This window comes from Ochotona princeps, chromosome 6, assembly GCF_030435755.1.
Source record: "Ochotona princeps isolate mOchPri1 chromosome 6, mOchPri1.hap1, whole genome shotgun sequence".
Lineage (NCBI taxonomy): Eukaryota > Metazoa > Chordata > Mammalia > Lagomorpha > Ochotonidae > Ochotona > Ochotona princeps.
The window spans coordinates 11,292,363-11,313,804 of NC_080837.1; the positions used below are offsets into that span (position 1 = coordinate 11,292,363).

General features: G+C 52.2%; 1 protein-coding gene across 2 annotated transcripts; it reads right to left on the reverse strand.

Annotated features, from left to right (window-relative positions):
- Nucleotides 1-1,567: 1,567 nt before the first annotated feature.
- Nucleotides 1,568-20,134, reverse strand: PRC1 (protein regulator of cytokinesis 1). Of its 2 annotated transcripts, none has more exons than XM_058665575.1 (14): nt 19,969-20,134; nt 14,898-15,030; nt 14,577-14,699; nt 12,144-12,377; nt 11,889-12,059; nt 11,348-11,497; nt 10,282-10,429; nt 9,442-9,578; nt 8,357-8,452; nt 7,338-7,484; nt 7,091-7,192; nt 5,141-5,251; nt 3,467-3,643; nt 1,568-1,875 (listed from the first exon to the last, which is right to left on the reverse strand). In XM_058665575.1, exons 1-14 carry the CDS (start codon nt 19,977-19,979, stop codon nt 1,804-1,806), a joined length of 1,812 nt encoding a protein of 603 aa, XP_058521558.1. In that variant the 5' UTR covers nt 19,980-20,134; the 3' UTR covers nt 1,568-1,803. The 2 variants fall into 2 exon arrangements, with proteins under 2 accessions (XP_058521558.1, XP_058521559.1); XM_058665576.1 differs by having other exon boundaries at nt 3,544-3,643; nt 19,969-20,132.
- Nucleotides 20,135-21,442: the final 1,308 nt, after the last annotated feature.

Genomic DNA, 21,442 nt, shown 5'->3' on the forward strand with positions numbered 1-21,442 from the left:
GCCAGGGGGTGGCAGGAGGAGTGCAGGCACCTGGGAGATGGACTAGTTCAGCATCCTCCCCGCAGAGGGTCAGGGCTCACCAGCATGGACACTTGGAGAACACACCGCTCGTCACCTCAGCCACAAGACAGCCAGCCAGCATACTGCAGGCATCCACTTGTCAGGTAACAAATGGTAATGAATCTAGAAGCTTTTTAACATTTCCTCAGGGCCCAGCACAGTGGCCTAGTGGTTAAAGTCCTCACCTTGAATGTGCCAGGATCCCATATGGTCGCCGGTTCTAATCCCAACAGTCCTGCTTCCCATCCAGCTCCCTGCCTGTGGCCTGAGAAAGCAGTCGAGGATGGCCCAAAGCTTTGAGACCCTGTACCCGCTTGGGAGATCTAGAGGAACTTCCTGGCTCCTGGCTTCGGATCGGCGCCAACACCGGCCATTGCAGTCACTTGGGGAGTGAATCATCGGGTGGAAGATCTTCCTCTGTGTCCCTCCTCCTCTCTGTATATCTGTCTTTGCAATAAAAATAAATCTTTAAAATTTCCTCAGCTCCTTTTTACATCAGGAGATAACCTAAAATTTAGAATGCACAAAAGAATACAAAAGTCATATTCTTTATTAAAAATGATTCATTATGTCCTTTTGGTCTTCTCTGCTTCCTATAGGACAAATTAACCAGAAATTGAGAAAAAAAAATGAAAACACTACAAAAACTTTAAAATGAAGATTTATTTAACAGAAAACTCAATCCACTGGTTCCTTTCCAAATGCCCACAACTGGGCTGTGCTGAGGTCAGGAACGGGATTCACCTCCCCGTGGGCAGCAGAGACCCAACCACCTTCACCAGCACCTCCCAGGGGTCTGTATTAGCATCTTAACCACTAGGCCAAACTCTTGATCTAGTGCAGCTCTTGAAAATGAAAGGACACACAGTTCTTTAGAACAGATTTATACTTTAGAACAGATTTATACTTAATAAACAGTACACATATACATAGGACTAGACAGCGTGGCTGACACTGGGGAGCCTCCGAATTTACCCGCAGCACCCCAGCACCCTGTGCAGGCAGGTGGAAATAAATACTAGTGCTTTAGCAGGAGCAGTAGTGATGGACATGGGAGGCAGAGGAGCCTGGTCCTGGAGCAGGAGTGACCCCTCAGTAGTGACGTGCAAAATTTCAGCGCCAGCTGTAGCCCAGGCTAGCCAGCCAGCCTCCCTCCTGGCTGACAGCCACGGGGACAGTGGGACTGAGACACAGCAGGCACAAGACGGGGGAAGGGAACCAGGCTCTAGAGGACAGAGACCTGTGTGTGCTCGCTCTCACACACGCTCCCACAGAGGGCATTGCACTGTACGCAGTCGGCAAGGGAGCAATCAGCCTCCCCTGCCTGTAGGCCAGGCCGTCTCCACTGCAGACGCATGGTCCCTTCACCCCGTGTGCAAGACTGTCACAGCTGCAGCTCTACTCCAGCATCCCTAAGCAAAGGCGGTCACTGCTAAGTTACTTGACATCCACACTATGGCAGGACAGAGTTAACCATTTCCTTCCACTAAACCTTGACCAGACAGGGTAGAGAAATCGGGTCCCTGTGGTAGCATTTGCACTTACAGCTATAAACAACGCTTTAATGTAGTTCTGAGATAAAAACAAAACCAAGTCTCTAGGGATGACACTACGCCTAGATGGACTTCCTTGGTTCCACCTAGCCAGGGCCCGGGAGGGAGGCCCCGGGGAAAGTCCTAAGCTGCAGGGAAAGCGAAGCCCCTACGCTGAGGTTCGGCCTTGGCACAGGAAGCCACCACCTTCTCAGGGCTGGATGTTGGTGGAATTGAGGACTCGTGCAGTAGCATCAGATATGGAAGCCTTTGAGAGTTCTCGCTGTGGAGAAACGATCAGTGTTAGTGGTAGCTCCTTCCCCTCCTGCAGGCCCTGCCCTTCTTAGCAAAGGTGCCCTGTAGGCAGGGCCTTGCCGGCATCAGCAGCTAGTGGGAGGCTCAGCTGCACTCTGGACTAAGCACCTGACCCGTGCCCAAGCCTTTTGCTCAGCCATTTGGCTGTCAGGGCATCACTGAGGAGAGACCAGGTCCTGACACAGCTACTTCCAGAGCCCCAGCCATTTGGAAAGCACGGGCTAGCCCATGTATCTACCAATCCCTGGGCTGCTGGTGATTTGATCTCATGCTGGAGCACATGGTAGAGAATCGTAAGAGAAAGTGGGAATCCCCCAAAGAACACAGGTGTTAGTAAAGCTCAGCATCCTTAGGGGCTGTCGAAGCTGCACCATTGGCACAGGCAGGCAGAACGAAGCCCCAGCAGGTGCAGTGGCTCTGGCTGAACAAGCAAGAGAGAAAGCTAGACCATCTGTGCAGTCACTGGTGCCACAGGATCACCCCACTCCCACAGGCAGGCCCGAATCCCCATGATTTGCAAAGTGTAGAATGTGCAGGTGGTCTCTGCTGAGAGCTACCCAAGCCTTAGGCTCTGTCCCTCCTCACCCAGGCAAGTGTCGAGGGAGGAGGCGGCCCTGCCTCTCTCCACCCTCGCTCTTAGCAAGGGAAGAACCTCTTAGCAGATTAAGAAAAAGGCCCTGCAGTTAAGTGACAGCAAATACAGAGCAGGACATGGAAGGAGGAGCACTCTGGGAAAGTGATTTTCTCCCCAGGCCAGGCTTGGGCAGCTCAGCAGGCAGGCAAGCGAAGAGATGAGCACTGGCTGGCAGTGCAGCTGGTTAGTAAAGCATTTACTCCAGGAAGTCATCAGCACCCAGGCCAAGAGCCTCACTGCAGGCAGCACACAGCTGGGGCACCCTCCCCAGCCCAGGATGGGGCCTCCAATGTCATCACCATCATCAACACGATGAGGTTGCCTGCTGGGAAGCAACAGATTCAAACCTTTGCCTGATTTTTAGATGGGGCTGAGAATCCGATTCAAGTCTGCACAGGTTTTCTTCTGAGCAGCAGCCTTAGTGAGATTTGTGTTTCCCAAGTCGAGGACTGGAGTCCCTGCTTGCTTAGTAAGAAAGGCTCCACAGCAATACGGCGGAGATGACTGGTTAGCGCGGCCCTGTGCCCAGAGGAAAGGAAGCCAGCAGGTGATAGACCAGCTTGGAAAGGGACATGGGACATGCGGAGGTTGCCATACAGACCTGAAGCCCGACAGTGGAGCTGTCAGACAGGGTCGGATTCTTCTGAGAACAGAGAATTGAGACAGTCACCAAGAACTCCACCACGAGAGCAGCGGGGCCAGGGCTGGGGGGCTGCCTGCAGCCAGGGAAGGGCTGCTCTCAAGCAAAAGCCAGGCAGCAACACCATGGCTGCCACCGACATGTCCTGTCCAGCGCCACCCACCCTGGTCAAGGCAGGAAAGGGATTCTCAGCCTTCTAACTGCTGGGGTGCCCTGGGAGGATGTCCACCCTGCCCCAACTGTGTGCTCCCCAGAGACTGGTAGATATCAGAAAATGTGAATTACCGCAAACTGAGAATAGGTGCTGGCAACAGAGTTAATGCTGAAGTTGCACTGCAGGGGGGCCGAGCTGGGGTACCCACCACTCAGGATGCTCTCATTGACCTCTAGGTTCTCCTTGTTGGCTGCCAGCCGGCTGGCGTGGGGCGTCTTCTTCCCTGAACAGGAGGAAGTGAGGACTGGCTGCAGAGGAAGGAAACAGATCTAGGTCAGAGAAGAATACACACATGGGGCAGGCACAATGGAGTCCCAGGTGAGGTGCCTTGAAGCCAGCAGCATCCCACAGGGGCACTGATTTGAGTTCCAGCTGCTCCACTTCTGATCCAGCTCTCTACTTATGGCCTGGGAAAATAGTGTTGCATGGCCCAAGTCCTTGGGCCCCTGCACCCGTGTAGATGATCAAGATAAAGCTCCTGGCTCTGCCCTGACGCAGCCCTGGAGGCTGCACCTATTTGTTTATTTTTTAAGACTTAATTTTATTGGAAAGGCAGAGTTACATAGAGGACACACAGAGATCTTCAGCCTAATGGTTCATTCCCCAAGTGGCCACAATGGCCAGAGCTGAGCTGATCTGAAGCCAGGAGCCAGGAGCTTCTTCTGGATCTTCCATGTGGATACAAAGAACCTGGGCCATCCTCAACTGCTTTCCCAGGCCACAAGCAGGGAGCTGGATGGGAAGTGGAGAAGCCAGGACATGAACCAGTGCCCACACTGGAGATGAATTAGATAGCAGAGCCACTGTACCAGCTCCCAGGCTGTGCCCTTTTGGGGAGTGAAGCAAAGAACGGAAGATCTCTCTTTCAAAGTAAATAAACCTAAAACAACCACAAACACACACATACACAATTCTTGTATGACCAAAGGCTGATAGCATTTTTAGATTATTACTATGTATTTATAAATTTACTCTTTGGGTTTATGAATTCTTCAAGACTTAAACTTAGACTGCAGTAGGTGAAAGACATGGCATATTTTAAGGTTTTGCTTGGCCTTTTTTTTAATTCAAAAGGTAAGTTTTTTTAGAGGACAGAGTGAAAGAAATCATCCATGCACTGGTTCATCCCCTAAATGGCCACAATAGCTAGAGCTGAGCTGATCTGAAGCTGGGAGCCAGGAACTTCTTCCAGGTCTCATGTGGGTGCAGGGACCCAGACTTGGGCCACCCTCTTTTGCCTTCCCAGGCCGCAAGCAGGGAGGGAGCTGAATGGGAAGTGGGGCAGCCAGGACATGAACTGACAAATGGGATCCTGGTACCACAGGATGGAGGATTAGCCGGTTATGCCACCACACCAGCTCCCTGACACATTTGAGCACACACTACACTCGTCACCTTTCCTCTTCTGGGTACATGACTATGCCCAACGATGCAGCTGGAGTCCAACGCAGGGGGACCTTGCTCAGGACCAGGGCAAGGTGAGGCATTAGATAGAACCCACAGAGACAAGTCCATTCCCAGATGCACACTGGTGCTTTCCAAGGCACTGGCGGCCTGTACAACTGTTCCTCCCCTTCGTTATCTTTCCATCCCTTAACTAATGATTAGCTTGTGCACATCTGCTTCCTTGCAGCATGTCACTGACACCTGACTCCATGTGTGGAACCATGACAAGGCAGGAACTCAGGGCAAATGGGCTGCCCGGAGTGTAGGGATATTCCTGCCCACACACAGCCCACACTCACCTTGCTGCCAGAAGGAGGAAGTCGCGTCACGGGGGAGCGGCAAATGGTTGCCCCAAAGACAGGTCGACCGTTACTGCTGCTTATGGTGCTGGCATTGGAGGCAGGGTTCAGCTGAGGAGAAGAGCGGACAGATTACTGATTGAGACAGCCACCGGACCACTGGCCACCTCCAGCCTGTGGACAGACAACACAAGAGCCGGGCAGGAAAGGCAGGCTCCCATGACAGAGCTGCAAGGTCTACCGCACAGCTCTGACGGGGAACCCAGGAAGTTCTCGTGGCACACATAGCCAGCAGACAGAACTACACGATTACGTGCTGACTTCTACCCAAACACTCCATTCCACAGGAAACTGGGTGCATGCAACCCAAGACTTACACCCTCATACTCAACTGTCTGAGCTGTAATAGCCAACATTGCAAACAACCAAAATGCCTGTCCACAGGAGACCAGATAAGCCAGTTACACTACACACATCCAAGGGGAAACTGCCCAACAACAAAAGCACTGAGATTTACTGATCTCTGGGATGAAGCCCTTGATACATGTCAACACAGTGACTCTCAAGAAATCATGTGCTGAGCACAGCAGGCTAAACATCCCACATCAGGGTGCCTGGTTCAAGCCCTGTCCGCTCTGCTTTTCGTCCACTTCTTGGATCAGCTGGGAAGGCAGCACAGATGGCCCAGGCACTTGACCTCCTGCTGCCAACATGGAAGACCTGCCTGGAGCCCGGCCCTCTGGCCATTTGGAAAGTGAGCCAGCACATGGAAGATGTTACTCTGCCTTTCAAATAATTAAGTTGCTATGCTAATCAAAGAAACCAAAAAAAATAAATTTCCAAAAAGTCATGCAAAATGCATATTACAAAACAAAAACTTAATTGAAAATTTTCTGCACCAAGATAACCTTAGCTGTTAATTCCATTTTCATGAGGTTTTTGTGTTTGTTTGTCTTAGAAAATACTATGAGTTTGATTGGCAGTGTTTTTTTTCTTTTTAAATATTTTTATTTATTGGAAAGTCAGATTTACAGAGAGGATGCGACACAGACAAGAAGATCTTCCGTCTGCTGATTCACTACCCAAGTGGCCACAATGGCTGGAGCTGACCAATCTGAAGCCAGGAACCAGGAGCCTCTTCTGGGTTTCCAGCACGGGTGCAGGGTCCCAAAGCAACAAGCTCTGAGCTGGATGGGAAGCGGAGCTACCGGGACACAAATCAGCACCCATATGGGATCCCAGCATGTGCAAGACTAGGACTTTAGCCACCAGGCTACTGTGCCTGAGTTTCTAAAGACATTATCTAGGAGACAGACAGCAAGTGAGTCCCATGAGTACCCACTTGGCTGTGGTTGGGAAGGGCCAAAGCTGGAGGTCAGGGCTCCAGCCAGGTGTCCCGTGTGGTGGCAGGTCGCCAAGTGCTTGATCATCATGTGCCATGTGCCACCTCAGTATCTACTCAACCAAATGCCCACCTCTCCATGAGGATTTTGAAGTCCCCTCATATTGCACGAGCAGAGTAATCTGTAGCCACAGAGTAATCCCTGGTTGCCGGGGCTGGCAGGTGGGAGGCAGAGGCAAAACAAAGCAGCAGTCAGAAAGCTAGGGCTGTGGCTGTGTTCTTCAGCTCAATTCTGCTGGTGTTTCACAATGTGTTTCAAAGAGTGTGTGGAAAATCGAATTAAAAGTTTAGGGGCAGGCTTGGAGCATTGGTGAAATAGCAGCTTGTGCACCACATCCAAGATCAGAATGCCTGGGTTCGAATCCAGGCCTTGCTTCCAAAACCCACTTCCCGCTAACACACACCTTGGGTGGCGGCAGGAAGTTGAGCTGGATTGAGGTCCCTGCTCTGGCTGCCGTGGGTGCATGGGCAGTAACACAGCCGATAGAAGATATGTATTTTAAATAAATGAAGTAAAAAACAAAAACAGAAGGGAAGCTCCACGGTACCTTGCGTACTTTGCTTGGCGTGGTGGGTGCCAGTCCTTGCCGCTTGCTGGGAGTGCGGGGAGTACCGCACAGGAGCCTGTCTGTCTGCTTGTTCTTCAGTTGCTGCTCAAAGTCAGAAGTGTTATTAATCTATGTCCAGGACAGGGCCAGGCAGGGCACCTGCCCACAGCCAGTGCTGGCCTGGCACAGCCACTGGCCCGCCTGCTAGAATCCCTGGCATCCTCTCCCCCCACTGCTGCTCACTTACCCGCTCCTGTTTGGCTCGCTCCTTGGCCAGGCGGTACATCTCCTGCTGCTCTGCCATATACTCCACGAATTTCTGCCCATTCACCATAAATGCCATTGAATGCTCCTGTTCCCACATTTCAATCCGGGCCTTCAGATCCTCTTCCAGCTGAGCTCAGAAACAAGGACATGTTTGTAAACCTCCTGGGTGAAGCCTAGTGGAATGACTCCTGCAGAATGCCCACTCCCACCCGAGCCTCAGCGGCCTGACTGCAGGGAGTTGGGTCTGGCCCACAGCCAAGGGACACTCATTCACAATCCTGGAGGAGGTGGGAGATGGCGACACTCCAGTTGGGCCCCCAAGTCCTCAAGTTGGAGGTGGCCCTGAGAGTCAGGCTGTGTGCCCGAGGGCAAGACTGGGCGACCCTGGGCTTCCCTGGGGGATCTCCACCCTCTGGCTGGCTGTGTGAAAATGGACAGGTCACTTCCTGGGCCTTGGTTTGCTCCTGGGCAAAGTGAGAACAAATCACACCATGCATCCAGGGAGGCAGGCCTGTGAGATAAGGCAAGCTCGGCAAGAGGGCCCCCCACCCTCAGTAGGAGATGGGGACAGCCGGGGACCACAGCACAGCCCCCAGCACTGGCTTCTCACAGGGCCAAACCCACTCTCAGTCTGGGGGCTCAGGTCCTTCCCCTACCACCTATGAATGTGACTATGTTCGGAAATTGGGTCTTTACACGGGCAGTTAGGCAGGCCCTTCCCTATGTGTGTGGACTGGAGCTGATGAGGACAGAGGCTCCCAGAGGGGAAGCCCACGAGGAGACGGCCCTCAGTGTCTGCATCTGGGCTCAAGCCCCAGGACTTTGAGGCAGTAGGGGGCTAGGGGCCAAGGACGCAGCCTGTACACAGCTGCCGCCACTGCGGTCAACACATAATGTGCCCACAGGAGGACAGTCTGGGGCAAAGTAATACAAAACCAAGGCTATGTAGCACGTGAACTATTTTGTGGCCCAGCACCAAGATCTCCGGTGCAGCATCACCTTTGGGAGTGTCTTCTGGAGCTTGACTCGCTGCTTTTCCTCCTTCAGCAGATTTCCTCCCCGGTTTGTGAATCGACTTGGATCTGAAGCTTTCCTCTGCGAAGATACAGTTTCATTGGAGAAACTTCTAATAGAGTGAACCAATGCCTTTGGCTAAGGCTAAGACCTTCCTGTGATGTGCTAACAATGGCCCCTGAGGGCTCTGGGTCCTACCGGGCCATTTTCAGCAAGGAGGAATAGGGAACTCTAAACCAAGGAGCAGCCCTATGCACCAGCTGGGACAAGGTCACCTGGCTTCTCTTTTCAACTGAGAGAGGCTCTGTCCACGCATCCCATCACCAGCTCTCCTCCCTCACTCCACTGTGTGCTACAAGGCCTGTGGAGCACCAGGGAACCACAGGCATGAGAGGGCCAGGGGCAGCACCTCCTTCCACTCACATCTGGCCTGTGGGGACAGCGCAGCTGTGATGTGCACAACACAAGGTCCTTCACGAACAACACGTGAACCCCTCAGCCTTACTTGGAGCTGCAGTACAAGGGTGTGGTTTGTGCTTCTACCTCTTAGGTGTCCATACCCAAAATACAAGTTGATAAAACGTCCTTCACTGTTTGAAAGTCAAACACACAAACTACTTCCTGCCAGACTGCCCCTGGGGACAGCCTACAGATCACATTAGAAGGGGTAGTGACTGATTTTCAGATGTTCTGAAGTAAGGACTGCCGGAGAACCAGGACACCCGCCTGCCATGTCTGGGCCCGGTACCCACACGTGAGGCCGAGGTGAAGCACTTGGTTTAGCCCTGGCCATTGCAACCATTTGGAGGGCGAACCACAAGCAGATTTCTGATTCTCCCCTCGTCTCTAACTGTCAAATACATAAATCAATCTTTTTTTTTAACATTAAAGTTAATTTTTCTAATTTAAGACAGACATGGAGAGGTTCCCATAATGACGAGCAATCATGCGATTCAGACAGGCTGGCAGGAGCCTGGCTGAGAACCAGGGAGACAGGCCTCTGGTCGGCTTGAGTGCCTTCTTATACTCCGTTCCACCCAAGGGAAAAAGCACACATGCTAGCGCAGTACCTCGAACTCTAAGAACAGCTCCCAGCTCTCCTTCCACTTCTGGACCCCTTCGAAGAGTTCCTTGTGAACCTCGTAGTAGTTTCGTAACCGCACAATCTCTGCATCGTGGAGCTGGAGCAGACTTTCTGTGTAGTCTTCTGCAACAGATGGGCCCAGGAGGCTTGGGAAATTTCTGCAGTGTTTAGTGTCCCCATGTACTAACCCCACTTTCCGAAAATTGGACTCAGACTGTTTTTCCTCATAAAAGGATACAAGATGAGTGTGGGGCGGGTGGAGAAGGGTGGCAGCTAATGAAATCCAGGCTTGTCACAGTCAGCCTGGAACAGGGACCAGGTGACTAGGTGTAGACACAATGATTAACGTTCTCAAAACTGTGGAGCTCTCCTTGCCTTAGAGCCTTCTCATCTTCTCCCCTTCACCTTGTCCAGCCAGTGAAGGACTGGGACACAGAGAAAGCCCCAAACACATGTTATACGAGTTAGGACAGCCTCATCGCTCACGCTAGAATCCCAATGGATCAGAGGTCACACCCCTCTGGGCACCTGCTGCCCTCTGCTTCTGGGCCGAGTTGCTCAACCTTTCTGGGCCCTCATCTCTGGACAGGATTACATGAACTAACTGCTAAGGGTCTGACACTGCACCTGCGGCGAGGAAGCACCAGATCAGGGCTCCACAGCCGTGAGTCCAAAGACCAGAAAGCATCTCCCAGTGCTGAGTACATGGGAACGGCAGCCACATACTGTGTGGCCTAGATGGGCGGCTGCAGTGACTCAGATGGCAAGTGACCAGGCCTGGGGAAGACAAGAAATGGTCCAGGAGGATCAGGGCCCCAGCACTCACCGGCATAGTACGGGGTGAAGGCTTCTCTCTGCTCCTGGCTGTAAAAACACTGCTCCCAGTACCGAGCCAGCTCCACTCGCGTGGCCTCAATCATTTTCTTCATATTTTGCATTTTCAGCTCTTCTAACCGATCCACTTCTAATTGTAGCTGAAAGGGAAGACCCATTGAAGTTGTTGTCATACTCATGGTTGCAAAGTTTCCCTCCTTTAGTAGAACAGAAAGCCACAGAACTAAGTCAATACTCTTCATAACAATGATACATAAGGGATATCCCAGTACTAGACACAAAGATGGAGATGGGGACCAGTGTTGTGGTATCGTGGGATAAGTCTGCCTGAAAGTTAGCATCCCTTACGGGTTCTTGTCTGTTGTATCTCCTATCCAGCTTCCTGCTGATGTAAATAGCAGAAGGTGATCCAAGTGCTTGGACCACTGTACCTACATGGAAAACCTAAATGAATCTCCTAGCTCCTGGCTTTGGCCTGACCCAGCCTCACCCACTGTGGCCACCTGGGGAGTGAACTAGCAACTCTATTTTTCAAACAACTAAATAAATCTTTTCAAAAACAGACAAAAAAAAAAAACAGGTACACCACTACCACCTTTTCCTGATGCTTAATAGGCTGGCCTGAGGCACAAGCTGGTGAGGATACTAGGCTGTATGCAGAGAGGGTCACAAAAGACTGCAGGCCTTGGGCCCAGCTGCAGTAGCCTCGTGACTAAAGTCCTTGCCTCGCATGTGCCAGGATCCCACATGGGCGCTGGTTTGTATCCCAGCTGCTCCGCTTCCCATCCAGCTCCCTGCTTGTGGCCTGGAAAAGCAGTAGAGGATGGTCCAAAGCCTTGGGACCCTGCACCCACGTGGGAGACCCAGTAGCTCCTGGCTCCTGGTTTTGGATCAGCTCAGCTCTGGCCGTTGTGGCCACTTGGGGAGTGAACCAGCAGATGGAAGATATTTCTCTCTGTTTCTCCTTCTCTCTGTAAATCTGACTTTCCAGTAAAAAAAAATAAATAAATCTTAAAAAAAAAAAAGACTGCAGGCCAGGCACCTGTTGGAGTTCTTACCGCTTTCCTGACTTTGGCCTTCGACCCCGTCATGACCGTGGCCACAGCTTCTCTCTCTTCAGCAGGTATTTCCAACCTGTCCCACAGCTCTCGGATCTGGGCCCTCAGGTTCTCACACGCCGCTTCATTCTGTGACTTCCGCATTTCCAGCTGTGGCGAAGAAAGCCATGGTCATCCCCAACTGGGTGGCAGCACCAGAAAGCCCTCGGCCAGAGGCACTCAGGCCCACAAGGACAAGGATGTTCACGACAGGTCCCGAGGCTCATCCCCATTTCTGACCCAAGGCTGCACCCTTAGTGGATCTCAGCCCTCAAGAATCAGGCTTCTGATGTGAAGGTTTTTTCAATTACATCCTAGCCTACTTTAATCCAAAGACTTCAATCTTATGTTCTCAGAGTGACACACACGTTTGTCAGTCACCACTTCTCCCCTGCTTCCGTTTCTCAATGGGCAGTGAAGACGGAAAGCAAACTGAGGTGGCCTTGCTGTGCTGTTCTATAATGTGCACTGTGGTGGCAACAGCACAGCCCTAAGGAAGTACCTGCCACAGCAGCTTCTGCAGGGTGGCAATATTCTCCAGAGACAAGCAGAAGGCATCTTCATCCTCACACACCACGTCCCTCTCGAAGCTCGTGTCCGGGGCATGTTCCAGCTCCTCCATGCATGCTATGATCTGCCTCTTCAGGCTGACAAACTCCTCCCGCCTGGATGCCTAGACAATGAATGAGACAGTGACCCGCAGCCCAGGGAGGCTCACTGGCTGTGCAGCAGGCACACGCACAGGTGGGCGGGCTACCTTTGTTTCCCTCAGGGTGGCCACGCGCTGCCGGAGCTGGTTCAGCTCCTCCAGGCTGGGCACGGTGGTGCCGTCCATCTCGTGGGGTGGCATGCAGAGGATCTCGCAGAGCTCCTGGTCCTGCTCCCGCAGCAGCTTTAGCTCCTGCTTCCTGTCCTTCTTCTGCTTCCGCATCAGCTCCACCTGAGTGCGCAGGTCCTTCTCCAGCTGCAGGATGGTGGTCTCGCCCTCTTCCTGGGGGACAGGGAGCATCTGTCAGGCAGATCCCCAGGCCCCATAAGAGGCAGGGATGGCTGAGGAGCCGCAGACGAGAGCACGTCAGCGACAACGTGAAAACAAGGAAACTCGTGGCCAGTGGAGTCCGCTGAGAAAGGCCACTAACAAGGAGAGGTGAACCCATTCAACAACTGCTCTTTCTCTAATTCTTCTGTGCTAAAACACACAGGACATACAACTTAACATCTTAACCCTTACAAAATGTTTTCTTTAAAAAGTTTATCTATGGGCCCGGCGGCGTGGCCTAGCAGCTAAAGTTCTCGCCTTGAAAGCTCCGGGATCCCATATGGGCGCCGGTTCTAATCCCGGCAGCTCCACTTCCCATCCAGCTCCCTGCTTGTGGCCTGGGAAAGCAGTCGAGGACGGCCCAATGCATTGGGACCCTGCACCCGTGTGGGAGACCCGGAAGAGGTTCCAGGTTCCCGGCTTTGGATCGGCTCACATTGGCCCGTTGAGGCTCACTTGGGGAGTGAATCATCGGACGGAAGATCTTCCTCTCTGTCTCTCCTCCCTCCTCTTTGTATATCTGGCTGTAATAAAATGAATAAATCTTTAAAAAAAAAAAAAAGTTTATCTATTTGGGAAGAGAGCCCCTATGCATCAGCTCACTCCCAAATGTAAAGGCTGGGCTAGGCTGGGCCAGGAATTCAATCTAGTTTGTGCACGTTTTTGGCAGCAGCCCACTACTTGCCCAGGATCTGCAGTAGCTGGAAGCCGGAGTCAGGAGCCAAGGCTCCATGTTAAACACCCGCCCCTCACCAGGCTCAGCAGAGTTCAGTGGGATTAGCTAGGGTGAACTGCTGTGCAGTCACTGCCACCAACTACCTACAACCGAACTACATACTCAGTAGCACATCATGTCCCTATCCCAGCCAACATCATTTCACTTTCTGTCTCCAAGAGGCGTCTTGGTTAGAAAAGACGCCGAGTTTGTTGCAGGGTGGGTTGTGCAGCACAACTGTGACGATTCGTGCAGGATAGATAAAGTCTGGGGCTAGGTCCCGTGTCAGGGTGCCAGGGTTCAGTGTGGCCTCTGGCTCCCACTCCTGCGCCCAGCTGCTGCAGAGCCTGGGTCACACAGTAACGTTCTCTCTCTGGTTCCTGCCCCCGCACCCAGGGCGAAGTCCAGGTTGAGCTTCCCACCTCTGGCTTTTGTCCTCTAACCACTGTCAGCATTTGGAGACTGAACCAGAGGAAAGCTCAACCACAGCCTGGCTCTCAAATGGATACATTTGTTAAAAATTTAAATATTCATCCTAATAATACTATCAACATCACTCTAGCAATAAAGATTAACTTAGAAGCTCCTGCTTTGTTCCTAATGACAAACATGGGCAGTCATAGGTCCCAGAGAGGTCCCCATTATCAGTTAACATTGGTGACATAGAACTGTTACATACTCTATGAAAGACCACCACTGCACATCTAACTTCTCACCTAATTGTACGCTGAAACCTAAATAAAATGACTCATCCAAAACAAATTCTGTTTGTTGTTGATATGGACTCCATAAAAAGCCCCCCAATATCCTGCTCTGTCAGCAGGTCCTCCTGCTGTCCAGGGCTGTCCCCCAAGGCTGCGGAGACACAGCCAGCTTCCCCAGGACAGGGAGGGCAGCCGAGAGGCACGCTGGTTCCTTGGCCCCTTCCCAGCTCCCCCGCTGCTGACTTTGCAGACCCTCACACTGATTTGCTGTGGGTCTCGGCAGACAGACCCGCACTCATCCCATCCTTGCGGTGTCTTGCTGGACCATGGCCCCGATACTCCAGCTCTGGAGCCTTTAGTTCAAAGCAGCCCTCGTGCACTCAATGGTCTGCAGCTCTGGGCATGCAGGGACAGGGCTGGGGACGCTCCTGGGGATAGCTAGTTACTCCTGCCTCCCAGGCACCGCTTCCTCCCTCCCTTCCACTTTCAGAGAAGAGCGCAGCGCCCCCAAATACCCCCTCTTCCTCCGCAGGAGTAAGCAATGACCTTGGCCCAGGTGGCATGGCAGGGAGTACCCACCAGCTGCTGCACCTCTTCCCAGGCAGCTCTCTGCAGATGCCAGCCTCCTCCCCTGTGGTTCATGAGCGAGCAGGCAGCATGCAGTGCCCTATCTCACAGTTGGCAGCACCCCCGCGGGGAGCAGGAGCCCCAAAACCCAGGGCGGCTGCACACCTGAAAGGGCTCCACGCGTAACTCGCTGCACAGGGTGTTCAGCTCCTTCTGACAGTTGGCGATGCTCTTGACGAGCCGCTCCTTCAGGCTCTCCTCCTCAGCAATCATCATGTCCAGCAGCTCCTACGAGACACACAGAGGTCCAGCAGGAAAACCCACGGCACCGACACCCACACCCTCATCACTCCCAACAATCCCATGAGGACAGAGACCAACAGGAGAGCTGTGCTGCTCCGGCGCCCAGCTGCTGCTCGCTCCCTGGCTGGGATCGGGACGCCATACGTTCACCCAGTTTCATGCAGCACGCCCAACAAAACTCACCTTGACATGCTTCTTTACAACTTCAGTTCTCTGCAGTTTCTGATCCTCTGGAATCCCAATTGATTCCCAGATTTCCCAAAGGTAATTCAGGGCTTTCTGGAAACATGTTATGGACTCCTCCACCAACACCTCACTGAGAAGCAAAAAATGAGACCTGTTACATTACTTACTGCCTTAAGATTGAATGCAAAAGTTTATGGAACTAGAAGACTCATTTCTTGGTGGGCTTAAGGCTAAAACAATCTGAAAAAAAGCATTCAGCTTCATTCAGCTTTGACCATGCCCTTTCTCCTCCTAGAATCACCACGTGAGCACGGCACCCGTGCTTCCACAGTACACGGTCAGTCGGCCTTCCGATAACACCCAGAATCTGGACTGCCACTGGAGGGTTCTTCTTACAGCAGTAAAACCCAGGACTACATGAAGTGCTTGCACTCAAGAAAACCTAACCAAAATGCCAGTAGAGTAACAGTATCCTGCCAGTTAGGATGCTCCACCAGTAAGCTGGCAATTCCTTACAATTGTTTATTTTTAAATCTATTTATTTATTTTTATTGGAAAGTCAAATTTGCAGAGAGAAGGAGAGACAGAAAGATCTTCTGTCTGCTGATTCACTGCCCAAGTGGCTGCAATGGCTGGAGCTGAGCCAATCTGAAGCCAGGAGCCAGGAGTCTCTTCCAGATCTCCCATGTGGGTGCACAGTCCCAAGGCTTTGGGCCTCCTTTACTGTTTTCTCAGGCCACAATCCAGAAGCTGGATGGCAAATGGGACAGCTGAGACTCAAACTGGAACCCATATGGGATCCCAGAGTGTACAAGGTTAGGATTTTAACCTGGGCTATCACACTGGGCCCTTTTTGTTTGTTTTTATTCTTAAATTACAACTAGTAACCCAAAGAATGGCCACCACTGACAAACAGAAAAGGGCCAGCAATGAGACACAGACCATCTGTATCACAGCTCCCTACTTGTGCACCTGGGAAAGCAGCAGCAGGTGGCTCAAGCCTGCTACCCATGTGGGAGACCTGCATAGAGTTTCTGGCTCCTGATTTTGATTCAGCCCAGCCTGGGCAGCCATTTGGGGGAGTGAACTTGTAAGTGGCAGATCTCTCTCTTTTTCATATAAATGTCGGACTGATTTCCTGGCATAATTAGTAAATTTGCTACTTTTTTCACTGGCATACCAGATGGGTGTTGGTTTAAGTCCTAGCTGCTCCACTTCCCATTCAGCTCCCTGCAAATGACCTGGGAAAGCACAAGATGACTTAAGTGTTTGGGCCCCAGCCACCCACATGGGTTAGCTGGAAAAATGTCCTGGCTCTCGGCTTCCACCTGGCCCAGTCCTGGCCACTGTAGCCATCTGAGGAGTAAACAAGTGGACGGAAGACATTGCTCTCTGCTTTACTCTCTTTCAAACAAACAATACAAAAAAACCCCAAATAAGTAAATGTCAATAAATCTGTAAATCTTTGGGCCCAGCACAGTGACTCAACTAACTGGCTAATCTTCCACCTCCAAGCATGGCATTCCATATGGGCACCAGTTCATGCTCTGGCTGCTCCATTTCCCATTCAGTTCCCTGTTTGTGGCCTGGGAAAGCAGTCAAGAACAGTCCAAAGCCTTGGGATCCTGCACTCACATGGGAGACCCAAAGGAAGTTCCTGGTTCCTGGCTTTGGATTGACTCAGCTGTGGCCATTGCGGACACTTGGGAATGGAGGATCTTTTTTGTCTTTCCTCTTTGTAAATCTACCTTTTCCAATAAAAACTAAATGAATAAATAAATAAAAAATCAATAAACCTTTAAAGAAAAAAAAAAAGAGAGACCGAGGACTCAACCTCTCCCAGAGTTTCTGACCTCCCAATCTGTATTAGAGATCTGAAATTTGCCTTACCCTACAACCCCATAAGCCAATTCATTAAAAAAAAGAGAGAGAGGAGGTATGGTCAGTGTTATGACATAGCAGATAAAGCTCCTGCTGCAATGCCAGTGCATCCCATATGAATGCTGGTTTGAGTCCCATCTGCTCTACTTCCAATCCAGCTCCCTGCTAATGCACCTGGGAAAGCAGCAGAGACGCTCCTGACTCCAGCTCTGCTCTAGCCCAGCCCTGGCCTTGCAAACTATTTGGGAGTGGGCCAGCAGATGGAAGATCGCTCTCTAGCTGAGGCTGTGCCTCTCAAATAAACAAGGCAAAATAAAGGGAAAAAACACAAACAGCAATTGCCAATAAAAATATTAAACTGGTTCATACATTGCTGCTATGTTGTGTAAACTGGTAACAATCACTTAGAAAACCGTTGGCAGGCTTGCGGCCTAGTGGCTAAAGTCCTCGCCTTGAACACGACGAGATCCCATATGGGCGCTGGTTCTAATCCTGGCAGCCCCACTTCCCATCAAGCTCCCTGCTTTTGGCCTGGGAAAGCAGTCAGGGACAGGCCAAAGCCTTTCCTTGGGACCCTGCACCCGCGTGGGAGACCCGGAAGAACTCCTGGCTTCGACTGGCTCAGCTCCAGCCATTGCGGCTGCTTGGGGAGTGAATCATCGGATGGAAGATCTTCCTCTCTCTCTCCTCCTCTCTGTATATCTGACTTTGCAATATAAATAAATAAATCTTAAAAACAAAAACAAAAAATTCTCACACATAATCTGAAATTTTTAATTTCTGTGTTACTCGAAGCACTTGAAAATGTTTCCTAGTTTAGTCAGGTTACTCTAAGTGACAAAACTTTGGGACATTAATCTGTAGCTTTCAAACCCAATGAAAACCAAGACACACCTGGACGGCAATGCTCTGTGCACCCCCAGCAGGCGGTTCGGCAGCCAGCAGCGGTGCATGCCCCAGCCCTGACAAAGCACAGCTGAGTGTCCCCCAGAGCTTACAACACCTGATTTCACTTGGCTGTTGGACGTGGGCATCAGAAATCACCAGATATTAGATACAGTTAGCATGACATACGAGTTTTCGAAGAATCAGAACTACCATTTTGTACCTCTCCCCACATCTTGGGCAGCCTCAAGCTCCTGTCCTGGGCCCTGCTCCTTCCTGTTACTGCACACCTTCAGTCGGAGACTTCCATTACACAAGAGAAAAAGCCACCTGATGTCATCTGACATGTGTGACTTCGGTTCTCATTCTACCCAGGTACGGTGGGCCACACCAGGCACTAGTTCCCCGAGCCCTAGGGGCTGCTGGCCCTGTACCTGCTGTGTGACCTCATTTCCCGTGTCTCAGATCACCTTCTCACCGCCTCTCTTCCTTTTCTGAGCCCTCCTCACCTCGGGCCCCTTCCAAACCTCAGCGGGCTTGTGCCCATTGCACACAGCACTGTTTAGGGTTCATGCCCTTTCCTGTCTAGCACCTTCTCTTGCTGTCTGCTTTGTTCAGTGCCACATAACATTTATGAAATAGTGCTGAATAATGAACTTGACCATTTCAAGTTCACTGAGGCTGACACCTCGGAACAATCACTGTGAGCTGTCCTTGTGGCTCAGTTGTATGAAGACCTGCTGAGTGCTTTCAGGCAATGACCTCTGGAAGGAGCAAACCTGATAGGTTTTTCTTCGAACACGCAGGCAAGCATACCACCCAAGGCCACTGAGGAGCTGACCAGGAGCTCATTCTCCAGTCTCCGGAACAGGAATCACAGGGCTGGGAAAGCCCCCGATAACCTCAACGATGTGCCACTATCAGGCAGCCCACCCTGCCCCACGGTCCTGCTCTCTCCTGGCCAACCCTCCATCCCATCCAGGCTGGCCAGGAAGGGAAACCACAGTTTACTCAGTGACCAGTCCATGACCACTCTGCTCCCAGTCCTTTCTAGCTGGGACTACCTAGGGCAGGCATAGGCCTGGCAGCTCAGCTGCATCCCCCATCAAGGTCCCCGGGCCAGCTTCCTGCTGCTGTGCACCCTGCAAAGGCAGCAGCTGAGAGCTCAAGTCCTGGGTTCCTGTCACCCACACGGGAGACCCCAACTGGGTTCCCAGGTTTCTGGGCCAGCTGTTGCAGGAACTGGGCAAGTGAGCCAGAGGACACAAGACCTCTGTCTTCTCCTCTCTCATTGTCTTTCAAGCAACGTGAGGGTGAGAGCTACATCTGCCCCCAACCCCCCTCCTGCTAATGAAGACCCTGAATGGCCCACAGTGTCATCTCCCGCTCCTCAGGAGGGACCTGGCCCGGGTTCCCAGCCCTGGCTGTGATGTGACTGCAGGTGCACGGCACTTGCTCTCTGCCTTTCAAATAAAGAGGTGCATATGCGAATACCTGTGATCCAGCTGTACCCCCAAATCTGCTTGGTTTTTAACTCCGGCTAAGTACATCCCTCATCTCAGAATTAAGGGGTGACTCTCCCTACCGCTGCATTCACCGCCCAGAACAACTGTCACTGACTTGGAATCAGCGTTTCCTGTGACATCCCTGGAGACCCTGGCAGTCTGCAGAAGCCAACCACAGCCCACTCCACAAGCTGTCCTTTAGACACCTCGGTATTTGTAATCCGCAAGCTTTCAATGCGATTCCTTTTCCAACAGTACTACTAATTGTCACTCAGTTCCACTCTCCCCAGAGCAAAGGTTTGGAAAACGCGGATCACTCAGTTTTCATAAACTGACGAATCATGCAAAGCCTTAAGCACTCGGCTTGACTCATCACCGCAGATTACTAATATTGAATTCAACCTTCCGTTATGTCCAGAAGCGACAACCAACGTCGGGACCCCCTTCTCACAACATCCCTTGCACTGGTAACTACTGTTTTAGAAGTACGAGAGCTAACGGGGGTCCATCCCGGTTCCAAAGCTCACAAGCCGGCCGCTGATTTCCAAGCGGCCACACCCTCCCAGCCGGCCCCAGCAGGAGAGTGTCCCCTCCTCCACTTGGCAAACGCGCCCACCGCCCGGCACAGGCAAAGCAAACGACGCATTTACAAACGTCCCGGCGGAGTTTGCAGGGAGAGGCCGCGGGCCGAGACCCGCCCTCGGCGCCCCGCACCTGCGCTCGGCCCCGACTCGAGGGACCCGGTCCGAGGCTGAAGGCGTCCGTCCCTCCCTCCCGCGCCTCCCGGAGGCCCGCACCTTCCACTCATGACGGACGCTCCCCGCAGCAGGTCGTCGAAACCCCGGGCCACTCCGCCAGAGTCCGGCCGCAGTAACCAGCCGCACCTAGCTCTCGGTCGCCTCTGCGAGCCGTTGGCCCCGCGGAATTTCAAACCCAGCCGGGAGGCGGGGCGACGCGGCGATTGGTGGACCCTCGCGATGCCCCGCCTCCTCCCGCCTGGAGACGCGAGCGAGCAATCGCGCTGAGCTCCGGGCGCGGGCCGAGGTCGCTGCGCCTGCGCCTGGCGACGCGCCTGCGTCATCAGAGGCCGCCCCGGACCTTGCTGCTCCCCCAGCCCCTGGGACCTGTTGTCCGCGGAGAGCTTGCAGCGTCCTCGGGAAGGCGCTGGTCGCCTTCTCTCCAGGTGACCCCTCCGAACGTCCCTGCTGGACAGAGGACACTCAATGCCTGAGTGACCGGCTCACGCCCCACGACTGGCGCACCATTTGCAGAAGGCCGGGGCGTGTCTGCCTGCATCGGACCGCCCCCGTTACCCGATTGCCTTCTGACGCTCCCAATTCAAAAATGCCCACTGTGTTCTACTGGAGGTTCTCCAGTTTATAACAGCGAGCCTGACCTTTCTGCTTTCTTACGAGAGCTCCTAAAAACGTGGTAGCATTTTGCTGGCTGATTCCTGGGGTGTATGGGAACGTCAGATTTCAGCGCCCCTCTTAGCTTATTATATATATTTGCTTTTTTTCCGGCCTTATAGTGGCTGCAGGTCACGGATTCATTTTGGTGAGGGTACTATGTGAAGTTTGAGGAAAGTGCAGCTAGAAGGCCAACCAGTGGCAGTTACTGAGCTCCAGCCCCAGGGCCGCTGCTAAGGCGCACCCTGCAAGGCAGCCCGCCCAAGGACTCCAGTAATATGCCTCCTGCCACACCCAGCCGTGAGCCCTGGACAGGATTCCAGCTTTCAGGATTTAGTCTGGCCCAGCGCTAGCTGTTGTGGCATTTGGGAGAGAAACAGTGAAATGTGAGGCTTTTTTGTTTTGGCCTTTCAAGATAGGTAATTTTATTTGGGTGCAAAAGATTTGAATGAAGTTTTGCAGATGTGTATCATGAAAAAAAAATACATGCATAGTTGGACAACATTCTGCACTGAAATAAACTTAACTTCACTTTCCACAAAGTTTTGGACGCTTCCACTAAAAATTAAGTCAGCATCATGGTACATCTATACCCTCCATCTCCTAATGCCTGTACATCAAACCATGCAAGATTCATGGTTGCATAATATCCTGGCCGGCGGCTGTTTCATTATCCAACTACTGCACCACTGACATTTAGATCCTAATTCATTTCCGCAGCTTAGTTTTCAGTTGTATTTGGAAGGCAGAGGTAGAGAGGGAGGGAGGGATATTCCATCCACTGGCTCACTTTCTGAATGCCCACAACACCTGGGACTGGGCGAGAGGCCTAGCAAGAACCCAAGGACGGGCCACCTTCTGC

Excerpts from the sequence above, each read along its gene's own strand:
- PRC1 (XM_058665575.1), bottom strand. Across the intron at positions 10,430-11,347 it reads AGGCCAAAGTCAGGAAAGCG|CTACAATTAGAAGTGGATCG; the intron begins GTAAGAACTCCA and ends CTTCCCTTTCAG. Across the intron at positions 5,252-7,090 it reads CGCCAAGCAAAGTACGCAAG|CTGAACCCTGCCTCCAATGC; the intron begins GTACCGTGGAGC and ends TCTTCTCCTCAG.